Genomic DNA, 26,134 nt, shown 5'->3' with positions numbered 1-26,134 from the left:
GGGTTTTTTTTTTTTCTTTTTTTAAGCAAAGTAGGCACGATTGTTGCATTCCTACTTTGAGAAGGGAAGAAGTGGCAAAAAGACAAATGACAAAAGTTCCTAAAGGTGTTGGGTGTTTGTTTTTTTTTCCCCCCCAGGAGATCCATCATCATTTATATACCTTTGCAACTTGGAAAATCCTTTGTAGTTTAGAAGAATTTCAAATAAATAGGCCTACAGCAACTACTAAGTCAATATTTATCTTGTTCAATGTAGAGTAAAACTTAAAAGAAAATAAATCATGTTAAGGCAGATTTCAAATCAAACACGTTCCAAATTGCACAGTTACATTGGTCAGTGGTCTAAAATGTTTTCCCCAGGCCAAAAAGTTAAAGTTATTTAAATGCTTGTCTAATGCCAATTCAACCTGGCACTTGAACATTCTATTTTCTCTTTTTCCAGGAAGATACACAACTAACATTACATATACCATACTGTATATTTCGCACTCCAATTTAAGATGAAGTTATGCTTTTACAAAGTGTGAGATGACTACATGTTACAGGCTGTGTGCAGTTAGACCACCAGATGCATAGATGTCCTAATGCTAAGTTTTCTTCAGTATCTCTAAGTTTTCTTCAGTATCTCATAGTACTGGAGGCTCTGAAGTAGGAGAGGAACTTGTAACACAGACTAACCACAAAGTACCAGATATTTCTTGCCATTTGTGATCTTGCAATGAAGATACGCCAGATCAGGATCACAAGAACTGTATTGAAGCCATAGCGTATATTCCTTAACCTAAGGAAAAACAACAAAAATAGTTAAAAGCCAAGGTAAAGACTGACTTACAGGAGAACACCACACTAAAAAATAAGTTCTTACACAGAATTTAATTTGTTCATCTATTCATCTCAAGATACATTATGAGTGGTTTTAAGTGAATGATGGAAACTGGTAAGTGAAGGACAGAGAAAGCTTTTCCATAGTTGACAGCTGAAAAGTGGAACACGGGAAAACTAAGGAACAGAGCGAGCCCTGTAACTACACTAGTATACACTAGTGATCAGAGCTACAACCATAATCCCAGACCAATGCTGTAACTATTAATACTGAGAGCAACGCAGGAGCAACAAGAAAATTAACATCTGATTTCTAAAGAAAATGCTTCAGACCACTGGACTGGAACACAAGAATTCTGGAGGACCTATTCAGGTGCTATAAAGAACAGCTAAGTTATAACATGGAAAAGCAAAACTTGACAAGGGCAGGAAAAAATAGAATACAAATGGAGGAAAATAAAAATTATACTTACTTATTCAAGTGTTTCCTAGCTGCAGGGAGGCCAGACATTTCTTCATTCAGCACATATTTCTTCGTTCCCATGCAGTAATTTTCCATGTATTCTGCCCAATGTAGTTGTCGAACATCAAAATTAAACATCTGCATAAAATAAAAGCTTTCACTGTTAGTTACCTAAAAGTTCACTTCTATATATAATAATTTTAAGAAAGAATAAGTGCCTTTATACCAGATAATTCCAACCTGTCTCTGATGCAAGAAAACTATCTTGGCCTTAAATCATAAGAACAATCTACAATAAGATCCCATTTGTGACTCAACCACCATCTCTTCCAAATGTCCAACATTTCAGGCCTTATTTTTCCTCCCCAGCATAATATTCTTCCCTCCACTTCCAAGTGCACTAATTGACCATGTCATCTGTCTGCAAGGAATTCCACTCTCGAAATAACTATTTTCTATTGTTTCCTTTTAAGCAGCAAAAACATTCCAACATGCTATATAATAAACACTGCTCTGTGCCAGGTTCACTGACAAACGCAGAGTTCTTTCAGCTGTGCTTATAGTTGTACAGCCATATTTTACAAAGAACCATGTGACTATCTTCCTCAGGAGAGGAAGTTACCACAGTAAATTCACAACTCAAGTTTGCCACTGATGTATTAATTTCCACATCTTAAGCGGCTGTTACTGCAGAATCTGAAGTCCCAATAAATACCAACATTTTCCTAGTAGGTTTTTGCCTGAGAAACCAGGCAAGGCAGACAGCTGCTTCATTTCCTCTGTCTTCAAGGCAGCTATACCAAAAGCCTGACAGTACCCTTTTGGGTCCTTAAATACCTTCTCCTGAGATAGTCTATACCACGGATACCCCATTGTGACTGGCCTGGAAGCTCTGTTTCCACCACTCATTCCCAGTTAGACTCACTTTGGCCTCCAATACAGTCAGCAGTTGGGATCCCTCTCATCACTCCAGAAAAGCAGATGGGTTCTGCCCCTTGATAGCTTGACAGCATTAGTGTACACAATGCACGAGTGTCCACTAGAGCCTTACACTCCTGTGGGTTTGACATTGCATCCACACAGTCCAGTAAATCCACGTGGTTGTCCCTTTCCTCCACCTAACTGGAGGCAGGGTTCCTCTACTCCTGGTCAGAGTAATCTTTACTCACTTCTCATAAATACAAGCCAGGAGTAAGATCAACCCTTCTGCTCTGCCTGGTAAGCTGCCCACTGGAGACTGGAGCAGCAATTTTCCTGGAAGAACCCCCACTTGTGATTGTTTTCCCTTGCAACTCACATAACCACACCTCTAGGGTCAAGGCAGATTTCCCATCCCACTTCACATCCTCTCTGTGGTCCTACAGGTCAAAACACAGGGTGCCCCATGGTGTATACCTGCTATATCCTCTCTTGAGCAGTGGAACGCTTACTCCTAATAGCTCAGATATTGGTCCATACAGGTGGGAAGTAGGACCTATTCTCTTTGAGTTGCTAGATCTTCCAGGACAGTTTCTCCACAGCTGAGATGAGCAAAGAAGAGAGATTTTCTTTGTATTCCCAGAGCTGTCTAGCCAATTCATCCACTGCTGGTCCCTTTCCATTCTTCCAGGTCAGTTCTGCTAATAAGTCTGCATATGATGATGGTGCACTCTGTAAGCACTTCTGCCACGAGTCATGTGCACTGCCTTCATCTGGATCTTTGGATAACTGCACATTGTCCAGGTCACCATAAGTCACAGCCAGCATGAGCTCATTGCCTCAGGTACTGCATACCTCTATCCATAATGGTCCATGTGCCTGGGCAATATATAACATCTTCCTTGAAGTGATACCATTCCTTCACATTTGACAGGAGTTGACTACAGAGGTTGAGGGCTTGTGCCCCTTTTCCAACCACTTAATTGATGCCCCTTCCCTAGAAGGATATCCCAGCTGCTTGGCTTCCCTACCCTCTAATTCAAGGCTACTGGCCCTGTTAGCCCAGCATCTGAGCAGCCAGGTGACAATGTGCTCACCTGGACAACAGCTGAAATCTTTTTGCATATCTCACAGCTCACTCAGGGACAGGCAGCAGGTGGTTGTGTCTCATTTATGAGTTCTTCCTCTTCCTCTCCTCACACCGACTCTGCTTTTTCATCCTCCTTTAGTAAGTGAGCTGACTTTTAACTTCCAGGATTTCTTCTTGTGTATGGGGGCAACTGATAGCAGCACAGGCTGGTTCTCTGGTTCAGCTGCAGTGCCTGTCAGGGGGGCTGGAACAACTTTTTCCCCCCTCTTCTCCACGAGGATGCTGCATAACACCAAGCAGCATTTGGTAGATACAAGCCAGAGCCCAGCACAGTGCATGAAGTTGTGCCTCTTTGAATAGCTACAGCATATTTTTTTTCCCCCCACACATCCTATCACTTCATCAGGATCCTGTAGGCATTTGGGAGTGAAGTTCCAGATCACTGGAGGTGGAATGTCCTCTAGGTATCTGCCTATACTCTCCCACATGCCATGCCACCCCATGACCATCCAGCTTCAGAGCAGATTTCTGAGTAATTCTTTTAAATAGCCCTTTAACCCAGAACAAGACCTGAAACACATTCAGCATTCAGGAGATACAGCAGTAAGAGCATGCTGACTTGAACATCCTACAGATATTCCTAATTCTCAAGACTGGTGTAACTAGCCTGAAGGAGAAAGGGAAGGTGCAAGAGTGGGGGAAGCATTACTCACCCACCCACCCCACGATGGTGGGATGGGGGCAGAAAATCTGTAAAGTAAAAATGAGAAAGCTTGAGGGTTGAGACAAGAATAGATCAACGGTAAAAATAAAAAAACTCTAATGAAAGTAAAAACAAGAGGGAGAAAAAACTCAAGAAAAACAATTGATGCAACTGCTCACCGACCAACACCCAGCCAGTCCCCAAGCAGTGGTCACTGTCCCCCAGCCAAGTCTCCTAGTTTATATAATGAGCATGACCTCATAAGGTATGGAATATCCCAATATCTCAGTCACCTTGGGCCAGTTCTCCCAGCTGTGCTCCCTTCCAGCTCCTTATGCACCTCTTCATTGGCAGAGCCTGGGAAGCTGAAGTATCCTTGACTTAGTATAAGGACCACTTCTTCAGTCACAACCAAAACACCCCTGTGTTACCACACTGTTCTCATGCCAAATCCAAAATACAGCCCTGTACAGCTACGAGGAGGAAAATTAACTCTATCCCAGTCAAATCCAGGAAAACATCCTACTGAAAATTCAGCTATTTTGAAACAGTAACAGTCTCCCGGGTTATTTTGGTTTTGTTTTTTATACTTTTCCTGAGCTCAAGCTACTGGGGGGAGGTGAGAAGAAATGGAATTCTTCACTCAAGAATCACCAAAAGCTATTCAATTCCTACTTTTACACTGTTTATTTAGAACAGCCGCCAAACTTCAACTTAACTACAGAATCAGTCTGGAAAACACTTGAATAGGCCAAAAATCTTTAAGATAACAAAACCTTATCCAAATGCATAAGGGAATTTGAGATTTTAAAACTCTAACTGGGGGTTTTATCCTGACGATTATTAAATGACAAGACCATAGCAAACAACAAAGTGTAAACTCAGTTCGGGCGGGCAGAGATTTTAGTCGCAGATGCAATACCTCTTTAGCACATACACGTATCTTCCTACAAGACATACTGGCAGGGAAACAAGAACAACTCCACTCCATTATCGCTTCACTATTGCACAAATATATTTTTAATAACTTGGAATAAATCCAGTACGACTTGCGTAACTTTTCACAGCCATAAGGAGGGTGGGGAGGTGGGAATCTGGCAGCACAGGCACACAAGCAGGAAACAAAGGTAGCTTCAGCCAATACTTATCACCAGGGTGACCAGCTAGCCACATCCAGGTGCTTCTGTTAGTCCAAGACTGGTAAAGGCAGCCTAAAAATAGAGGCTCACATAGATGGGCAACAACACAGCAAGATTTTTCCTTTGACTTTTCATTCACTCTTACTCACACCCTGCACTCAGTTTTCATGATTCCTTAACAACCCTTAGGACTTTTCTGTCATCCTACTTCTGTTAGGCTTTTCCCTCTGCATGGAGCAGTTTTAGTCACAAAGCAAAGCATTCCTCAGTAGGAAGTGAGGGAAGCACTCACTCTAGTAGCTTTTCAATTCACTCTAGTTTCTTTGAATACATGTGGCTGTCTGGCCAAAGAATGAAAAGGGTATGTCAAAGTTGTTACTAGTTTAAAAAGAAACAAGGAAGTCCCTCAAAATGCACCTCCTGTTCCTCAGAAAAGAGACAGCAATCACAAAGTCTTGTTTTATTCATGATGTAGGTAAAGTCGTAACAGCTTGGTCACTTGGTTGATATATGGCAACACCAGATCAGGCCACTCCACAAGCAACCATCTTTTACATCAAGCCTCCTTCAAGGGCATCCTGCTCTTCCTCATCTCTGATCACATCACTGATCTAGCTTATAACACAGCCCTGGCACAACTGAAAGGATGACACAGGAATCTCCAGCACTGAGTTAGTAGTAGGGTTCTCTCCACAATACAGTAAGCAGCATTACCAGCTCATGTCCTTATTCAACCCTAAATAAGTGAGCTTCTATTTCACTTTCAGTCTCCATGCCCACATCACACAGATACTTGCCTTTTTGTCTTCAGGGTTTAGCTTGTTCAGTAGCATTGTCATATTTTCAGTATTCCAGATCCAAGAATTGCTTGTAAAGTATTCTAACAACATCATGGCCTTATGAAGACGTGTTATTGTTTTCATCATCCTACAGTCCAAGGCATGGAATGTACAGGTTACAGTGGTAAAGATTAGTTCAAACAAGAAAAAACAGTAAGACCATAAAGTTTTTACCCTCCAATCCCACACCCCAAAGTTAACATATCCCATCTTGCTCTGTACCCAAAGCACATTACAGTATATCAACAGGACATTTCTGCATATTATTAAAGTGGACTTTGGCTGTGCAACCTTCATATGGAATCATAAGTTATAGGACAGTTCTTTTTTCCCCCCAATACTACTTCCCAGTGTCATAGTTTCTTCCACTTAAAAAAAAAAGAAGATGGTAAAATCTTGTCTTCTGTTGGCAACTCAGTTTAGGACAGAACGCTTTTCACTTCAGCATGCTGGAATATTTAGCTGTATTGAAAAATTTGACTTGATAAAAGAGTCAAATTGCACAGTGCAGAGCATATGCATGTGACAACTTTAAGTGAGTAAACTTCCCTGATCTTCCTGCACAATGTGCAAGACCAGATCTCTATAACAAAACTAAATTGGCTTATTGTGGTTAGAGAATGAGTCTTAAATCCACCAGAAATATGGCTTAGCCCCTTAACCCTACTGCTTCTGCAGCAAAGGTCAGGAAAATATTTAAGGGCACAGATAGAGCATAGCAGATCCTGCTAGTCATGTGATCAGTTCTATGCTACTTCAGAATATGCAGAAATATTCTTCCATCATCCCTTATTATGCAGGGGAAGCAACTCTACAAAATCATCACTTGGGAGTACAGAGAAGTTATAAGGATCAATCTGGGCATGTTTCTCTTTGAACAGGCTATCTGAAGTAGACCCAAAAATAGTACAACATCCAGTCTCTCGGACGCCAAGTTCCCACGTTTATGACAAGAATATTGTTTCAAGTGTTACAGTGCTAGAGTTGGTCACTCAATTTTAATAAATATTAACTAGTACCACATAACCTACTGTTATTGAATTCCTGCTTTGGGTGCTCAAGGTCTTTTCATCTTGCAGAACTGCTTCCAATTTGATCCTTATAGCACGACACAGTGATCATTTTAAGCAGAGAAGGGGGAAAGGGAGGGAGGATAAAGAAAGCAGAACAACCCAGCACTAATAGGAAATGGCTTTCTGAAGGTAAGTTTTGTTGAATAAAGTTCATAGAAGCAATAAAACAACCACCACTGATTTTTCTCTGAAAGCTGCCTTGATGTATTCATCCTTGTAGAAGGGATACAGTACATTGTCCTAGAAACTCTTATAAAGAAACTATTTTATATCGCACTAGGGTTCCATACTGTCACTAACAGCTGGCATCTCAGTACCTAAGGGATTATCAAAATTGCCTTTTTCTTCTCAGGAAATGGAGTAATGCAATTTGTAGAGGCTACTGAAGAGGTCGCGTATCTCTAAAGCACAAAAAGCACTAATATTTTTCCTAAAATCCCACCGGAACCTAACTACAGATTAATGCAGAGTTTTGTTCAAATTTTAGACCACCAGCTAATTGTATTAGTAGATATTTCTAGAAGCTTTCAAACACCTGTTTATAGTTTTATAGGTTGGGCAAGGTGGCAATACTGGGAGCTGAGTAGAACCAGAGGAATTCTAATTCAAGAGTTATTAGGAGTATAGACTGCGCATCCAAACCACATCCTGTGCTAGCAAGGCTGAACTGGAAAAAACAACGTATTAGTTAAGTCAAAAACTCAGAGAAGAACTCAAAACTTGGAAAGCAAAGATGCAAAATAGCTTACAGTGGTAAGCAGGACACAGTGGCCAAGTGCTTTTTGCAAAGGTCTGTCCATTGACAGTCTTAAAATTATATAACTTAGCTGCCTCGCCCTTCTGTGCCTCCCCAGTCTGTGCTCGTACACTAAGCTGGAAGAGCAACTGCATCGGAGTTAGTGCTCAGACTGCTACAGTTTAAGAAGGCTTATGCCCCTGCAAAATACTAAATGGTGCAAATGATTATCTGAACAGAACAGTGTAGATTTTGAGCTTGTTACTGGCCACTGACATTGGTTTTCACTCTTTTCTGTAAAGAAAAACTAAACTAAATACAAACTAAACACTAACCTCTACTGGGAAACAACTCTGCTTATGGATATGGTTTTAGAGCATAGCTAAGTTGATTTTAAAAATAATTTAAAAGTGGCTAGAGAGTTTTTCTAACTCAGCTGCAGATTTTTACCCCCTCCCTCCAACTCAAAACTGGTTTAGTGAATGGCCACGGAAGCAGCTGATTCAATTAAATCAGTGGAAATTTAATTTTTTTCTTTGTAGGGTTAGTTTCTTGATATATCAGCCAAAACAACCAAATGTCTCCGCATACTCTCAACTGCTAGATCAACTGCAAAGTTGGCAGAAGAGGACCAACTGTCTTGGTGACAGCTGGTTAGTCTGCACTACATCAACATAAAAACAGACTTTTTTTTTTGGAGAGGGAAAAGTAGTATGGTGACAGCCTCTCATTGAAAGATATTAGCTATGAGTGTCATTTAGGGGACCCTTGTGTAGCTCTGGCAGACTATGTTTTGCAGCTTCAATGGCACCATATTCCTCCTGTAAACGGGAACCCACATGACTCAAAAAAGCACAAATACACATAATGAAACTTTCTCTCTCAGCCTGAAGTTTTGAAATACACATTTCACAGGTTGTTCCAGAGATAGCCACTGGATACAAGTCATAAATACCAAAGCCATATACAAGCAGTCAGTATAATATCAGGCATTGCATCACACCTTCTTCATAAGCTGAAGACAGAAAAAAAAAGTCAGACCTGCTGATCATCATAAAGAACATTAGCAGCAGTCAGCAAGTCCATGTGACAGCATGGAAGATTTTCACCTATACACTATGTAGAATTTTGCCTCTACTAGGCAACCCTTACTGCCATTAACACAAAATACATTACAACAGTTTGAGAAGCACATCACAGGAATTAAAGGTTTTCAGCAATAGCCAAGTCAATTATGCGTAAGTTAAGTGAGCATGTTTCTATACCAGACACTTGAAAGCAACCTGGCTTAAGGCTATGACTGCATTCTGTAGAAGTCTGACACACAACCTATTGTTTCCAGACTAAAAACACATCTGATGCTACATACAGACTGATTCTTCAGTAGATCTACTGGCTGCCAATCTACAGGTCTCTGCATAAGCATTACAGACACTTAGCTTCTTTTTTTAGACAAGGATTCCTCTAAAATACATAAAGCAAGCTCTCAGATTTGTCTTTGTTCAGATTTTCATTTGGCTGTAGATTCCGACGTAAGACATACTACTGGAATTCTTATCTTCCAGCATTTCTGTGGTTCCTTTTAAGTGCACAACTTAAAAGTGCTTCCAAGAGAAAACAACATATTAGTATACTCAAAGTGTACTCTCCACTAATTTCTGGTTTGCAAGACACCAACATTGTGAAAGCTGCTTCACGTTATGTTTTAAGAAGCTTTAATTTCATATCTATCATTTCAATACGTCCTTTAAACCTCCCTACATATATATCAATCACACCTTCCCTTCAGCTTTTAAGCAGTAACAGGAAAAGAATTGCTGGAGAAATCCCTGGATTACAACTACTTTTAAATATTTCATGCCACATTCTGTTCCTCCAGAGTAATTGGAAAGATCTGCTGGGTGAGTATTTTTAAAGGCTTTAAGATTTTGAATATACTGAATTGTTTTTAAATAACATATGGTTCTGTTGTGCTAAGCCCTAAGCAAAGAGAAAACTATGCCTTATGTTAAAGTTAATTATACAATTACTAAGCTTTGCTATGCAACTAAGTATATACATGGCAAGCTAGGGAAACACTATCCTTGAACTTGGACAATAAGGATAATTGCCACTATTTATGTAATCACACAATGCTGAAACAGCCTTAAGTATTTAGTATAAAATATTAAATCTTCATTATGCAAATCTTTATTGTACATGTTCTGTCTATAAAATCTGGAAGAAATACATGCACTATTTCTTTCTTAACAGTTAATATCATAAGAGAATTGTTAAATTGAAGAACCTTCAACTAGATGCAAACAGCAAAGAGACGTCCATCTGACAAAAAACCTCCACAAGTGAGGTGCAAAAGAATAATTTCATATTGTAGAAATATTTCAACAGGTAAGTTTTCAAAAAACCCTGAACGGGAATTTTTTTTCATTATGAACATAATTATGTTGTTCTGGATGGTCATAGGCCTCATCTATTTCATCCACTTGGTAAAAATCTCTCATTAAGTTGCAGTACAATATCCAGAGAGAGTAACATTGTAGTTAAACCCACAGAGTAATTTCATTGCTTAGAGTTTCTCCTATATTGTACAAAATAAAGGCCTCAGAATTGTACTCCTGACTCAGACACAGCAGACTGTTGGCCATGTGAAGTCATGCTAGCAGAGTCTTTGACTTTTCTTGCGATTTTACCACATTTTTACTATACCGGTCAGGTTTTTCTGTTAAATTATGGTGTAAAAGTTCACACTTTGAATTAAGCCAGCCCCTCACTACTCAGAACAGCATTACACCGAGTTCAACAGTCTCCAATAATGTTTCCAAGGCTTTAGAAGTTTCCTAGTACATGCTACCTGGTAATTATACCCATTCTGCCAACTGCACAGAATGACAACAGCAACAGTAGTACACACCTATACCATGACTGTCTCCAGCCCATCAGTTAAAGCAGCTGTCAAAGTACTTTGAGATAGATCTTTACTCTTCTGGCTCAATTTCTTCTATTATCAAACAACACATGAAGCCCATTAGGATTTAACACTGCATGTCTTGCCTGCACCTACTTGCTTCTACTGCTCCTATTGCAGGCTCCTTTTTTTTTTTAAATGCTTAAGAATTAAAAATAAAAGAAAAAGAGGAGCACTTGTATTGGGTTTGCATGGCAAGGTTTTGGTAGCAGAGCAGGGCTACAGGGGTGGCTTTTGTGAGAAGCTGCTAGAAGCTTCCCCATGTCCAACACAGCCAATGCTAGCCAGCTCCAAATTGGACCCACTGCTGGCCAAGGACGAATCCATCAGCAACGGTGGTAGCGCCTCTGGGATAACTTATTTAGGAAGAGGAAAAAACGGCGCCAACAGCAACTGGAGCCAGTGAGAAGAGCAAGAATATGGGAGAAAAACAACTCTGCAAGGCATCAAGGTCAGTGGGTGCTCCAGGCACCAGAAGAGAGGTTCCCCTGCAGCCCATGGTTAAGCCAGCTGTGCCCTACAGTCATGGAGGGTCACAGGAGAACAGAGATCCACCTGCAGCCTGAGGAGGACCCCATGCCAGAGCATGGGAAGCCCACGCTGGAGCAGGCTCTTGGCAGCAGCTGTGGCCCCGTGGAGAAAGGAGCCCACACTGGAGCACATTTGCTGGCAGAACCTGTGACCCTGGGGGGGACCCAGGCTAGAGCAGACTGCTCCTGAAGGACAGCACCCTGTGGGGGGACACACTGGAGCAGTGTGTGAAGAACTGCAGCCCCTGGGAAGGACTTGCATTGGAGGAGTTTGTGAAGGACTGTCTCCCGTGGGAGGGACCCCACGCTGGAGCAGGGGCAGAGTGTGAGGATCCTCCCCTGAGGAGGAAGGAGTAGCAGAGACAACTTGTGACGAACTGACCACAATCCCCATTCTTTGAAAGAAATAGAGAAATGGGGAGCAAAACTGAGCTCAGGAAAAAGTGAGGGGAGGGGGAAAGAAGTTAAGATTTAGTTTTTCCTCATTATTCTATTGATTTAGTTGTCAATAATTTAAACTAATTTTCCTCAAGTCAGGCCAGTGACAGTAATTGGTGAGCAATCCCTCCCTGTCTTTGCCTCAACCCACAAGCTTTTCCTTATATTTTCTCCCCTGCCCAGCTGAGGAGGGCAGTAACAGAGCAGCTTTGGCAGGCACCTGGGCTCCAGTGTCAAGCCACCACAGCACTATATAATGAACAGGATATTCCTGGTAAGTACGCTGGGTATCAAACTTAAAAGCTTTCCAAGTGCATTTCAGTAACCTTAGCGACTGAACATTAGCTTGTTTTAGTCAAGTCTCCCATCCTTCCTCCAGCTGGAAGTCTGCGCACAATAGGAAACTCACCCACTTTCTGTTATATTAAACTTATTAGGCATATTCATATCAGTAATACTTCACAGACTACAAAATCCATATTTAATGTCACCAACTGTACTACCACTGATTGAAGTTACAAATTCCATCTTTGGACATCAAGTAAGAACTGCAGGAAAAGCAAAATCAGTATTCAACAGTCACAGTATTATAATATAAAACTGCTAAGTGTGCTGTAAATAACGTGACTATTCACAGACTTGTTTTACTCCCAGGGGTCAAATACTTAAAAGACTAGATGCCTTTTAAGGGCTGACAAGATTCTGGCAGCACTACCTCCTAAGCATCTGAAAGACAGTAGGTTGGCATTTATAGCATAACTATGTTTAGAGAGTGATGCAGTCTTCACATCTGTCAGGGAATTTCTATCTGGTTTTATAAAGAATAACTTAAAATTGCAGAACAACCTAAAAGCTAGGAACTTGCACGTTCAATACCTCCTTTGACCTGAAGAGCTTACGTCTTCTCAACGTGGGAAGGTAACTATACCGGCACAGCAAGGCTCCTGCCACTACTGTTGTGCATCACACCACTGAGCAGGCTGGGAACAACACAACCCAAGGCAGTTTACAGGTTCTCCTACAAACCACTCACAAGGCTTCCTTCTACTGATCCAGTGCTAAGTCTCAGAGAACACGTTACCCTTCCTTGTAAGACAGACCTAGACTACAGGACAATGAATGAATACTCACTTGTGTTAATACACTGTCACCACAGTGGAGATTTTATAGAGTCTGAAGACAAACACTTTTGAAAACATAACATATTCAGTAAGTTAAGATCATATGGCTTGGCAAATCTGAAACAAATTGAAGTGACATCTTATATTCCTTCTACATCATTTAGCTTAGCCTATTTAGCAGAGTTATGCCATTTTCACCACTTAAGAAGTTAGCCAGATACTAGTGTAAACATTATAAACTGAATGGAATGTTGAGATGATACAAACCAACATATCAGATTAAGTTGTATCATCTACAGGAATAACCCGCCATCAACAGCTCTGCTTCCCATTCCATTTTCAGTTTATAATAGCAACAACAATCTTAATGCAAGCCACTTCCTAGAGTTTAATGACTGACTAGGATTTTAATCCAAAACATATCTTGGACAGCATTGTTGAGCCAGTCATTAATCTCTTCAAAACGCCGCCAGTGGATTGTTATTGCTCATAGTTAGTAAATCTAGATAGTGCCCATGCCATGTCTTCTCACAAGTCTCCACCACCTTACCAGCAAGGTATTTTTAGCCCTGTCCTTCTTACCGTGGTTTATGACCTGTCAATCTGAGCAAAAGATCGTGCAAAAATGCAGGCACGACATGGCTGACTGCAGTCCGGTACTGACACAAGAGGGGGTTGGATTGTAAACTAAAGTTAGGCTGCCTTATGGCATTTTCTAACGGATTTATCTTGAAATTCAACTTAATGTGGTATCCTGTAGGAAAAAATAAGGATCAACATAGTTTGAATATTTATCACGCAAGAGCAAACATCACTTGCTAGATCTTGCAATTCTGTTTACCTCAACTACTCAAACCCCCAAACTATCCACAGACATACTCATTTTTGCTGGAAAGTTCAAAGTCACTTTGAATTCAAGGACCTGTTCTCAGGAAAAAAAGGCTGGGTTTTAGTCACAAAGCATTCAGGGGAAGAAAAAAATTTTTAAAATTAATATACATCATAGTGTAAGCATAGCTTTGTTTAAAGTCAGAGGAACAGACAAGACAGAGCTAGTCACCATTACCTTGGGTTTCTTCCAGTAATCCTGAGGTAGATATCATACAGGAATGCTGGGGCCTTATGGCTTACAGCAATCCAGTAATGATATAAAAGGTGATTGGAAGTTAGATTTACATTGGGCCGTCTGAAGGCCTGTTCGAGAGGATTCCTCTTGAAAGTAGAAATTACATGGTATTCTGAGAAAGAAAAGTTGCGTAACAGCTTTGATAATAACCATGTAAAATGTAATGGTTTCCAAAGTACATTACAGCGTACAATAACTATGTCAATATGTAATTTAAATAACCACTCTAACTCTTCTACAATCCACAGAAACTACAAAGTCATAAGCTTTTAACCTAAAATGCTGTTGAACTGGTTCTTATTATAATCAAGAGGTGTTTCATGCCTTCATCTTCAGTACCGTATTTTATTGTAGCTTCTCTCTTTCTGTTCCTCTTCCCCACCTTAGGAGCTGGTTTCAAAAACCAACAGCCATTTCAATTTATATAGCATGTAAAACTGTTTAGTCATCTCTGTTTCATGAAGAAAGCTATCCTGGTCTCTCAGGTGAAGAATAAATTTAAAAACAGACCGAGGACTAAGTGCATTTCAAATAACATTTTTAAACAACTTAGCCATATTTAAACATTAATAAAAAAGTCATTAGGGTGGGACTCCGTGTGAAACTCCTGATGACACCTGAAAATTCTGTACATGACAGATATGCAGGATCAGTGTCTTAAAAAGTCATGTTGAAATTCATCTCTCCTTTGAATCATCTGTTGATAAACAACAGCATAAAGTTACAAGAGCGTTTAAATATCCCAATCTGAATCGGGGTATACGCAAAGTCAGCCATCTTCCAAGCCTGGCTGAAGCAATAAGATATGTAAATTCAGATACATGTAAAATGGGCAAAAGCAAGTAAAAAGCATGAAGAAAGTAGTGAAGAAAAATAATAGATTTAAGTACTGGTTAACAAACAAAAATAATCCGAGCTTAAGAACTCCTTCTAAAAACTAGAAAGCTAACAGCTTTACCATGCCAGCCAGCTTGTACTGCTATAACAAAAACTATTACAAAGCTTTTGGCACGTGGGTTACCTTCTAGTCAGGATATCTAAGAGTTGAAAATAGGTGGCCATACTTTCTTAAAGATAAGTTTCCCCTGTACATGAATAGTTGAAGTCTCATGTAACTATCTGAAGGTTAAAAAAGCCACCTCAATCAACAATTAGCTTAAGCCAAACTCAAAGAGCTACACAACTGCAAAACTATTATCATACCTCTCAATTATGCAGATGTTGAAGACATCTAATTGTGGCTTGTTTATCCATATGTATTTAGTAAGGTTGGCTCTAAACCCAACATCACTACTACTCCTCTAAACAATGCTTTGCTCTGCATACTACCCACACTGCGGACTAGGTCATGGCAGCATCAAACAGAAAAACCAGCTGTCCAATAGTTTAAGTTATAATGGAATAAAAAAAAAAAAAATTAAAAAACCCTGAATGGTGCAAAGGTGGAGAATTAACAATGGAAGATAATGATAAAGCAAATACACTGCAAAACTGAGAGGTATGGCTATTATACTAGTTTCAACAATAAAAATGCAATATGACCTACTAGTTATAGCCTTTGCTTTTCTTATTTGACCTTACTTTTCTATTAAAGCTTATGAAAAAAGAAACACAGCATACCAACTTCACCCCAGTGGAAAGGATTGGTGCCACCTGTTGTGCAGTTATATACCATGACATTTCTTGGTCTGGGGGGAAAAAGAAAAAAAAAAAAAAAAGGACAAAAGAGCAAGTTAGAAGACAAACAACCTTTCAAACACACACAGACATACTCAAAGTTGTCCTTCCCCTCAAGAGTATCATTTACTTCAAGCAGAAAGGATCAGTCTTGTGTTAAGACTTTTTTCCTCTCCAGATAATCTTCCAGTATTTTTCTCCTCCTTTAGCTATTGTATTTCTTTTCTTTCAGATAAAGCATAACCTACATTACTGTAGATTGTATTGATTACAGCAAGATGCAGGAAAGAATTTTCATGCATAGGTTGTACAACAGTATCAGTAGGTGATGTCTTCCTCTTTGGCATAAGGAAGTTACACTTTGAGGTATGAAGGCTGTTAGAACCTTAGATTCTTTTGTCCTGGTGGAACAGCAGGACACTGATGAGTTCAATAGAACACTGATTTATTAAAATATACAATATAATTTCAAAATACTTAATACTTTCTATTGCCACCTGTTATACCTATTAATTCCAGAATACCAGGCTGCAGCCAGCGTTGTGTTGACAACAACATCTACGGGAACAAGATCTGCTACTGCATTGTTGGAAGCCCTCATTGTTCGAAGAATTCCTTTTCCTGCCTTAAAGAACAAAAACAAAAAAAGAGAGAGCATGCCCACCAGTAAAACAGAGGAAGCTTTTTCTTCTTCCAAAAGGAGGAAAAATAAGTATATTCATTACTTACAGCAATGAAGAGACCACTAGGTCCATTGAAGTTATCAATCCATCCCTATTATGAACAGAGAGGAGGGAAAGGATTTGGTTAGAATATACTGAAGTCAGCAGTTTCAAGTGAAAAACTGAGGTGTTTCTACAAGCCTAAGGGGTGGAAGGAAAAGAGAGTAAGGAGAACTATATTAATTTCCTTGTCTCTAAATGAAGTTCTTCCACAGCAAAATCTGGTGATGTAACAAGTTGCTATGACTCGGACTAGATCTTCCTGTAAATTCACTGGTCCTTCAAGGTGAGATGGCAGCTTCTTTATTTCTTAGCAAGTAAACTGCAGAGCATTGTCTGTATCAGTATGTTTATGATAGAAGTATTCAAATTACAATATTACAAATATTTTACAAATATTTTTAGACTAGCTTCTAGCAACTCATAGAAGACAGACAAGCAGTTTCACTACCAACTTTCATTTGAAAAATAAAAATTAATATTCTTGCTCGACTTTGATGACAGTATCTACAGGCTATATAACGACTGATTTGACTTGTACATACTTGAAAAGGCATGCAGTCAATTATATGGATTACGGGCTTGAGAGACATTCAGCCTTGAACTGGAGAAGCTATTCCAACACCAACCGCCCATATAGGAGGAAAGATACAACATACACGCTATGTATCAATAGAGCATACAGGTCATAGAACTTAGGCCATCCCCTGCAAGGCTTACAGGGTTTGACTAAAAGAAGTGGAGCCAAGACATCTTTATGACCTGCAGTCCCCAATTTTCTCAGTCACCCTTCACAGCTACTGACATACCAAAGCATCTTGACAAGGGAAAACCAGATCAAAATACACAGAATCATGAAGTAAGAAGCTGACAGTTGAATTCAGGTGTGAAACAGTAGAAGTGTATTTATATCTGACAGGAAGTAATTTACTCCTAAATTTCACACATAAGAATATTGTATTTCACGACTTCTATACCAGAGCTGTTATCCCTAAGCAACCACAACTTCATGGTCTAAGAGATTTTTCTCTAGGAAGGTCACTAGATAAACAGGCTGTCATTATGCACTCCAATTTCCAGGCAAGATAGTTAAGTGAAAACTCAAGGACTTACAGGGAAAGGCTCCTTCCAGCTAGCACCAACAATAGATGGCCTTATAATGGCTGTGTTTAATTTTGCACCTTCTTGTTGTACTATATATTCGGCTAAGGCTTTTGTATATACGTAAGTATTAGGTCTGTCGCCTATCAGTTTAGGAGTAATATCATTCACTAGGCCATCATCCATCCACCTACAGAAACAAAAGAGGCAAGTATAAGTTACCACATACTGCTTCACCAGGGCAAGGCAAGGGGGAGCAGGGGAAACATGCGGCAGGGCAGAATTAGTATGTTAAAAGGATAACCAGATAAATCAGAAACACTTTGGAAAGTAAAAAGTAAAACCAAATCTCTTCTTCAAAACAACACCCAAGGCAAAATAAAATTTAAAAAAAAAAAAAATCACACTAAAGCCACCAAGCATTAGCATTCCTCGAGAAGCTGCATATGCACAGAGGAACATGAAATTCCATGAGGAAATTCAGGCAATAATTTAAATTCAGTTCTATATCTCATTTTTCTACAACACCACCAGTAGCCAACACTAAATTAGTATGCTTTAAATCTCATCTTTATTTCCAGAATTTAACACCTACTCCCACTGAAGTTAGCACGTCACATACTACTTTCTGCTTTAAACAGCTGGAAGTGGAAAACATTTCCGTAAGCATCTGCATATCAAACAATAAGTGTCTGCTGACAGCTGATACTGTGCTTGACTTTAAAACCACATAGTATCCTACAATATCACTCATCAAAACATGAGTAATACAAGTTAGGGGTTTTTTCTTGTTTAAATAGGCCAATCCCAGAGGTCAGAAAAAAACACCATGACACTTAATAGAACCTGCCTATCACTCATTTTAATTACAGACTAAAATTAAGGTGGCAACTGCATGCATAGAACTCTTCTGAATGAAAAGGGGTCTTGAAGAATGTTGTATTTGAAATTTTACAGCAGCTGTGGAGCTAGGCTGGTTTGCTTAAGGAGATGACTACCAACTTGCAGAAGACTGTTCATACTGACTTCATGCTCGTTTCACTTCAACTTTAGCCATAAAACAAACATCTCTGAGTAAATGCTAGGAATAAAAATCTTTCACTAAAACATGTGCCCAGTTCCAAGTGTTTTGGAACTATTTTATAGGTGCACTGTAGAGTAAATACATGTATGAACCTAGTTAAACATTAAATCTTTTTTTTTCTTGTGTTCAAATTACCATAGTTTTTTTTTTCCTCCTTTAAAGAAGAGATACAGATTGAAATGGAATAGAGTTTCTCAGCAGAGGAGGAGGATTATTTGTTCAGTTTCTATTGAAAGAAGCATACCACCACAAGTAGTACATTCCTGTAAAATAATCCTAATTCTATCAACTAAACTCTCAGTCATGAAGTGTGGACACAGCAAGTTAGCCTTCGGGACACAGGCACACAGCTCCTCAGGTAGCAATAAGTGATCTAGAAAGTGATGCCACTGCAAAGGAGTCCCAGCTGCATTACAAGCATCCCCCTTTGTGGTGATAAGCAACAACATCAACTCCAAAGCAAGCTGGGTCACCATGTTTCTCTCCTTTATTTAGTTAAGTCTTGCAGTTTCATCTTGCTTTGCAATTTATTCAGTGGTTTGTGTTTAAAATTGTAATAACCTTCAGTCATAGCACAAAAGTAGAAAAGATGTGCCTCAAACTATTGTTAGTTTGACATTCTCCACTTCAAAATGGGTCTTGGATTTTATTTGTCTCAACCACCCAACATCTTAGCCACATAAATGGAATTTATCCAACACTGTCATTCACTAATACTGTTACAATCAAAGCTGACATGCAGACTCCCTTCGTGATATGAATTGGGGTGGTAAAAGGAGTAGAAAAGCCCAGAAGGGGAAACAAATCTGTTTCTATACACCTCAGTCAGCTGTTGGCTAGAGACCACAGTTGTGTAAGTTTACAAAAGCCTTCCCTCATTGCCATGAGTTCCAAGATAGCCAGCTGCCCAGGTCCCAGCCAAGCGGTTTAAGTTATATTTCTCCTACTTGTGAAAAGCAACAAAGACAAATATATGACTTTCAGAATAGCTCATTTGGAAGTGATTTAAACTCAATGTTAAAAAAAGTTGGCTCAATGTGCATTCTGGGTAGCAGCTCATTTGTTTCTAAAGTTATTATAGATGGAAAAGCACTAACAAGTTAAAGAAGATTTTACTTTTTAATTAGTTATTTTTAGTTCCATACTTCTCTTACAAGGGGTGATATTTTGTATGACAGAGAACAGAGACTGATTTACAGTGGAGATTGTTTATTGCATTACACTTGACTTACCCCATAAGTGCCACCTGTTTCAGTTAGGGTCTGACAGCTACTAAGCAAGCTCTCAGGACGGCTAATATACACAGAAAACTATCTAGATTGAGTCCCCCAGTAATGCCCCAATCAAGACTGAAAAGCTACAGAAAAGATACTTAATGTTTGTGAATATCCAGCAGAACTACTGCTACAGTTGTGTTTTCTGAGCAGTTACGTAGTATTATTTCAGTACCTCAGCCTGATCTTGCAATGGCATTTAGGTGGACACAGCAGAGGCTGCTGTTAAAGGGGGCTGTCTTGGTTTTACCCCTTTCCTTCACAAGGCCAGTGCTAGCTCACTTATAAGAGCACAGCTTTTTTGGTTTTAGTATCTCCTGATTCAGGTCCTCATACAGCTGAAAAACTGTCACCCCCAGCACACAGGAGGCATCATGAATAGATACGAGCATCCCCCTCTTTCAGTACCACTCCACACCTAGCTCAGCTGAAAGTGGCCATAAGACCTTAGCACACCTTTTCTGTGAAAGGCAGTGGCAGCCATGTTCTCAGACCTGTAGGACAGCATAAGCCCTTTTCTTCATCTTGCAGGTTCCTAACCATTTTTTCATACTTTATTACTAGGAAGCAAGCGGTTACAGATTACTGATGTAGTTCCATAAAACATTACACATACTCAAGAGAATCTATCAATTTCCTGGGATCAACAGGAGGCGGATAAACTACTTCCTCAATATGTTTCCGATTGCAATATGCATAGGCTGTCGAAACATGCATGAACACTTCCAGATTCTTCATTTGCTGTGCCAAGAGGAGGAGCTGTTGTGTGGCAGTCACGTTTAACTGAACAGCATCTCTGTTGATTAAACAGAAGTTTGATTAGCAGAAAGCAAGACCAAACAAGCAGAAAGAAATAACTAGTCACTTCACTCCTAAGTGCCTCTATGATGGGTATATAACGTATTAATGAATACCCCATCCTGTCCAAAAAACCAGGACTGACAGTGCCCTAACTTCCTGCATAGAACAATGCACTGCCACATTAACTTCAAACATCTCACAAAGTTCAGGATAAATTTCCTAAGTTTTACCCTTTTCTTCCTGGCATCCTCATGCTCCATTACTGGAGTGGGAAAGTCAGCATACCTTCACTCTCTTCAACCTAAATCCCAATCGTGCATTTTTCACTAAGTGTGGAGGAAAATGCAACACAAACACCTAGATGCCATATGAGATGCATCTCAAACTCCTAGTTCAAGTTGAGTTAGGTCATCAGCTCAGAAGGAAGACATAGAGGGCTAGTAAGTTGGAGACTAGCATCTTCTTGTAGGATAGCACAGGGCTCAACAGCATGACTATTACAAAAGAGAAAAAAACCAAGCCACCAACAACCACACTTCCATCCTCCAACTTAACTGCTTCTCATGAAAACAGTCCTTAAGGACACTGCTGGAGAATAGTTCTCTACAGTTCCCACCAGAACACAGCTCACAGACCAACCATTATGTTTATTTTATGAATTTCAGATACTCTTTCCAGCCTGTAAAACTTACTGTGGGCACTAGCTTTCTTGTACAGTGTACTAGTCAACTAAGTTTCAAGAATACAGCTTTACCAAAGTCTGTGCAATAAAGTGGTACATTAGCTAAAAAAAAAAATCTTGGTGCCCCCCCTCCCCCCAAATAAGCATTGACACAGTCTTAGCACACATTACTACTGAAGCATTGGCAGGGACAGAAGAGGGAGACCACTATCCCAAAGCAATTAACATCAGTAGAAAGTGTTACTTCTCAACACAGGAGGTTTGGTTTTTGGGGGTTCTCTTTCAGGTCTTTTTTTAGATAGAAGCCTTGTTCTCAGTCTTCACTGCCTCTTTTAAGAAGTCAGAGGAAGGCACTCGTAATCAGAACTGTATGTGCTACTTTAAGATACAAGAGTGCACAGCAAGTACAAATTTTCTTAAATTCCAAAATAAGCCCAAGCATTTTGGGTTTGATTTTTTTCCTACCGCTGGCCCCAATCCAAGATTTTGAACTGTACACTAGTCATTTGTGTTAAACATCTGATGAAGGCTGCTCTAGGTGGTCTTCAGATGCGTAATGTTCCTCCAATCATTCCGGCACATCTGTTCAGGAAGAGCTGAGGCCAGGGCACCTAAGAAATGCTTGCATTTTCTATTTTACTAAGCAACATACCGGGCCTGCCAAGAAAGCAGAAACTGCAGGAGGCTTTTTGCACCAAAACCATTCCCATTGGTCTTAAAAATTCCTTTGAAGTCCCTCTGGGCTTTTGTCAGGTTGGAAGTTTAACACCTTAGAGCCACTGCACTGCAATAGACACAGGCTACCTACCTTATGACGTTTTGGCATACAATATAGCTTTCTCAGAGAGGTAGTGCCAGCCCTTGTAACTACTCAAAGAAAATCTGAGTAGAGAAGTGTTTCATCTCAAAGTTGCTCTACTTGCTCCATCACCCTCCGAAAAGCAGAGCTATTGCTCACAAAATTCTTCATCCAAATTGGGAGTTTAGTCCAGTGTTCCAACACTAAATCAAGTAATTGTTTTTGCTAAAAAGTAAATGCAATCTTTTCTTGCTACTGGTACTCTTTTCTCTAGCATTTCCTTAACAGACTTCCTGTACAACACTGACATTTTCTACTTTCAGTTTTCATCTTTCTCCCTGTGCATCTATTTTTCCCCAATGCTAACCTCTTCTTAACAAAGGAATTTTTGAAGGCAGGGAGAAAGGTGAGCAGTATTTAATCTCCTGTTTGTTTATCAGGTAAAGAGTAAGTGCTACAACTTCCCCCACACACAGTTTTCCCAAGAAGTTACCCTCTGAAAACATGCATTCCCTTTCTAACAAGGAAGGCTAAAGAAATAGTTTGTGTTGCCTTCTACACACTAGGGGAAAAAGCTCTAATATTACCCGTGATCACAGTACATATAGCTACAGCTTACTCTTACCCTTTCTACCCATCCCAGAGATCAGAGCAGCACAGGATGTTAGCAAGATTCATAATAGTAACACATTACCTTGTCTCTTCAACAGCTTCCCTTTAAAAAGGCTTTGAAATTCGGGTACAGAGATTTAGTTTGAAGAAACAAGAACAAAACAAAAACCACCAGCACCCAAACCCCAAGGGGCCTGCAGCAAAACGAAATTATTATTCTTTTAGTTTAAGTGCTAATAATTGATTTGGTTTTTTGTCTAAAGCTTTAAAAAGATAGAGACTTTTTTATGTTGAATGCTGTAATTCGAACCCCTGGGAAAGCAGGTCTGAATAATATGCCTCCATCCTCTTAAAAAGAGGAAGTGAAAACCCAATAGTTTGAGATAACTGAGGGAAGAGATCATTACCTTAAGGGGCATCATGAAATTAACCATGCCCACAAGTACCAGAATACATGAGGTAGCCTGACAGGCCGAATAGTTACAACAGGACACTGATTAACTCCCTGCCCTTTGGGTACCACTGGTTTACCAGAGCAGAGTATAAACAATTTTTGACTCACCTTAGTGTTTCATTGAATCTGACTGTAGCAGCACAATGAAATATGATGTTAATGCATTCTGTAAGTTTTTCCTTGATTGGTTCGCTAAGGTTCAGTCCAGGCTGGGTAAGTTCACTCGTAATTACATTTATTTTTTCTCTGAAGTCCGGTTGCTCATCTCTCAACCTGTCAAAGAGCTGTCAAAAACACCAGGACTAAATTCAAGCTAACAGGCAGTGCAAGTAAGATACACATTTCATTGAAGTGAAGAAAAACCCCGCATTTTGTGCCTATACACAGAAATACTGATGATCTTGAGAAACAAGGAGGTAAGTTAGAGAAGCGTTAGAAACATTACATTACTGACTTCCCATGAACATATTCAGCGATGAAGCTGTGCACACCTTCTCCCACAGTGAAAGCAGTATTGCATGTGCTGTATAGAAAGTAGTAAGACTTCAATCTGCAGTGAAGTTGTTTTTAATACTCATCTCTATCCTTAAAACCCAATCTATCAATAGGAGAAGAAAGGAAGAATGGCCTCTATTAGACACCAGGACACACAGAAATTTTACAAGACTTAGACTGCTAAGTAGTGTAATCTCTTTTCTTTCAACAGAAGAAAAAGCCTGCCCACTTCCTAAGCCTGATAATAACTATTCAAATTCTTATAACTTGCAAAATTCATGCTAGTTTTTAGGTTTAGAACACTTTCATCAAGCTTAAAAAATTTCCAGTAATTTGAGAAATGCTGTCCTGCAATTACACCGGTTTTGCAGAACTTCCAGAGTTTAAAAATTGTTTCTCTGCCTAGTTAAAAGGCAGGAGGGTTAAAGGCTGCACACCCTGTTAGAACACATGATCAAGTCTTATCAAACTGGTGTTCAATTATTCTCACTGAAAAAATATCAATCATTATATTTCATCACATTCTCCCCATAATTAACTGGGTTCTAACCATGTGGCTTAACACACATTAAAAAAAAATCTTGCCTCATCTTATTTACACTCATTAGTATGCAAGTTTTTCCTGAAAGCAAGACAGTACTGTGGGAATACAACACACTTGAAAGCTTCACCAGAGCAGACTGCTGCTCTTAATTGTACAGGGGCCAATATCTTAGCAACGGCTTCAACACAAGCAGATTAAAATATATTTGAATCACAGCAGTACTTTTTTCTTCTCCAAACATGCAATTATACCCGATGCAAACAGTGAAAAGGAGTTTCTTTACAGAATGAAGAGAAGCTAATTCATTTTCAACTATAATTAAGTCACCTAAAGGTGCAGCTTCTTGGCTCTTAAGGTAATATAAGTTTGTACTGGTACCAAACAGATCAGTCCCTCAACATCTTCATTTTCTGGTTGCTTCTCCCATGCTGGCATTAGCAAGTAGCCTGATGGCTGTGTGTGGCTTTCCAGGTCCAGATGAAAATTTTTTTTTGTAGATAGTGAAAATATGGTACATCTCCAGGGGTAGAGGTCTTCAATTGACTTCCCAAACATGAAGCTTCACCTTAAAGGACAAAGCTGCCAAGACAGCATTTAAAGCCCCTACAATTCTTAAGGGTACAGCAAACAATGCTCACCTAAGGGCAGGAAGTCTTCTGTCTCTCTGAAAATAGGCCTACGATGTTTTTAATTGGAATGATGGTGCCTGCCGCCAGGCAACTGAAGCAACTACGTTGTAACCATACTAGCGTGTGGTATGCATTGTACTAGAAAAGCAGTCCGATGGATAAGCACTTAAAGAACCAGTTTGGTACTCTGTATCTGTTCTGTCCCTTTGCACACTCACAGCCATACCAACCTCGTACTAGCACTGACACCAGTACAAAGAGGAACAAGAACAAACACCCAGAGCACACCCAATACATATGGCAAATTGACAGAGGAATTAGGTATCTGAAGTTCAAAGGAAGCTTGAAAAATTAAACTGTCAACTCCCATGTCTCATAAGAGAGGCCTGAATAGAAATAAACTCTGCTTCAGTAGAAGTCATTCTGAAAAACTCTCCCCTTCCTGTTCATCCTTATCATAAATGGGATACGCTGTAGTAGAGATAGACAACACTGGTGAATGGTTCTGCATGCAGTAAGAATGCCCAGCCCAGCTCATCAGAACATTAAGGCAATGAGCCTTCCTCGGGAGGAAAGTATCCCAGCCAACATACTCAGTAAATCACTTAAATGGTCACTTTGATAATTCCACAGCACATTCTTGCTTACTGGTAGCTCCAACAGCACATTCAAGAAAAAGCAATTATTAAGCCTCATCTTACAGAAAAGAAAATGAGGCAGAAGCAGAAAAAATGACTTGCTTAAGACCTAAAGGGTCTCAATTCCATCTTACAACTCCAGGTCCACAGTGACTCTTACACTTGATTATATATTCACTTAACAGGTTTTAATTCAGGTGGTTTACTTCTCAATCCTGTATTACAGCTGAACATCCTCCTCAATTAAATACAGGTTAATTTTCCACTACTGATTTTGCTACATACTAACAGACTGAAAACCAGCTTCAGATGCACACCCAGGACTTGGATTTTATATTTCTGATAGAACAGAACCAAAAACATTTAACAGTATTTTGGTTCAGGCAAACCAAAGTTATTCTCAAAATGAAATGGGAACATAAAAAAAAGGACAAAAATGTACTTTGAGCATGTGACACATACCTTACAGCTGGTAATTTCTTCTATTCGTGCTTCAGGTGTCTGCCCTGCTTTTTGTCTTACCAATACATACACTGCTTTCACTTTAGGACAAGATCTGAGCAGCTTTTCCAGAAGCACTTTTCCCATGAAGCCTGTAGCTCCTGTCAAGAGGATATTCTTTCCTTCATAGTATTCGGGGATAGAAACCATTATGACCTT

At 39.7% G+C, this 26,134-nt stretch overlaps 1 protein-coding gene across 2 annotated transcripts; it reads right to left on the bottom strand.

The window, feature by feature from the left end:
• Positions 1–288: 288 nt before the first annotated feature.
• On the bottom strand, positions 289–26,127 carry FAR1 (fatty acyl CoA reductase 1). Of its 2 annotated transcripts, none has more exons than XM_010160573.1 (11): positions 25,937–26,127; positions 23,277–23,452; positions 20,437–20,616; positions 17,475–17,652; positions 16,369–16,413; positions 16,146–16,264; positions 15,583–15,650; positions 13,903–14,074; positions 5,932–6,061; positions 1,295–1,422; positions 289–780 (listed from the first exon to the last, which is right to left on the bottom strand). In XM_010160573.1, exons 1-11 carry the CDS (start codon positions 26,123–26,125, stop codon positions 618–620), a joined length of 1,548 nt encoding a protein of 515 aa, XP_010158875.1. In that variant the 5' UTR covers positions 26,126–26,127; the 3' UTR covers positions 289–617. The 2 variants fall into 2 exon arrangements, with proteins under 2 accessions (XP_010158875.1, XP_010158876.1); XM_010160574.1 differs by lacking the exon at positions 13,903–14,074 and adding an exon at positions 13,419–13,590.
• Positions 26,128–26,134: the final 7 nt, after the last annotated feature.

The sequence above is a fragment of the Eurypyga helias genome, unplaced genomic scaffold, assembly GCF_000690775.1.
Source record: "Eurypyga helias isolate BGI_N326 unplaced genomic scaffold, ASM69077v1 scaffold3311, whole genome shotgun sequence".
Taxonomy (NCBI): domain Eukaryota; kingdom Metazoa; phylum Chordata; class Aves; order Eurypygiformes; family Eurypygidae; genus Eurypyga; species Eurypyga helias.
The sequence above is the reverse complement of the archived record's forward strand: the minus strand, read 5'-3'. Positions and strand labels throughout refer to the sequence as shown.

What these genes read in the sequence shown, in the direction of transcription:
- FAR1 (XM_010160573.1), bottom strand. Translation starts at nt 26,125, where the DNA reads ATGGTTTCTATCCCCGAATACTATGAAGGAAAGAATATCCTCTTGACA. An exon ending in AGATTCAATGAAACACTAAG is followed by an intron (nt 20,617 to 23,276) that starts GTGAGTCAAAAA and finishes TTTAATCAACAG; the next exon opens with AGATGCTGTTCAGTTAAACG. An exon ending in GCTGGAAGGAGCCTTTCCCT is followed by an intron (nt 16,414 to 17,474) that starts GTAAGTCCTTGA and finishes TGTTCATAATAG; the next exon opens with GGATGGATTGATAACTTCAA.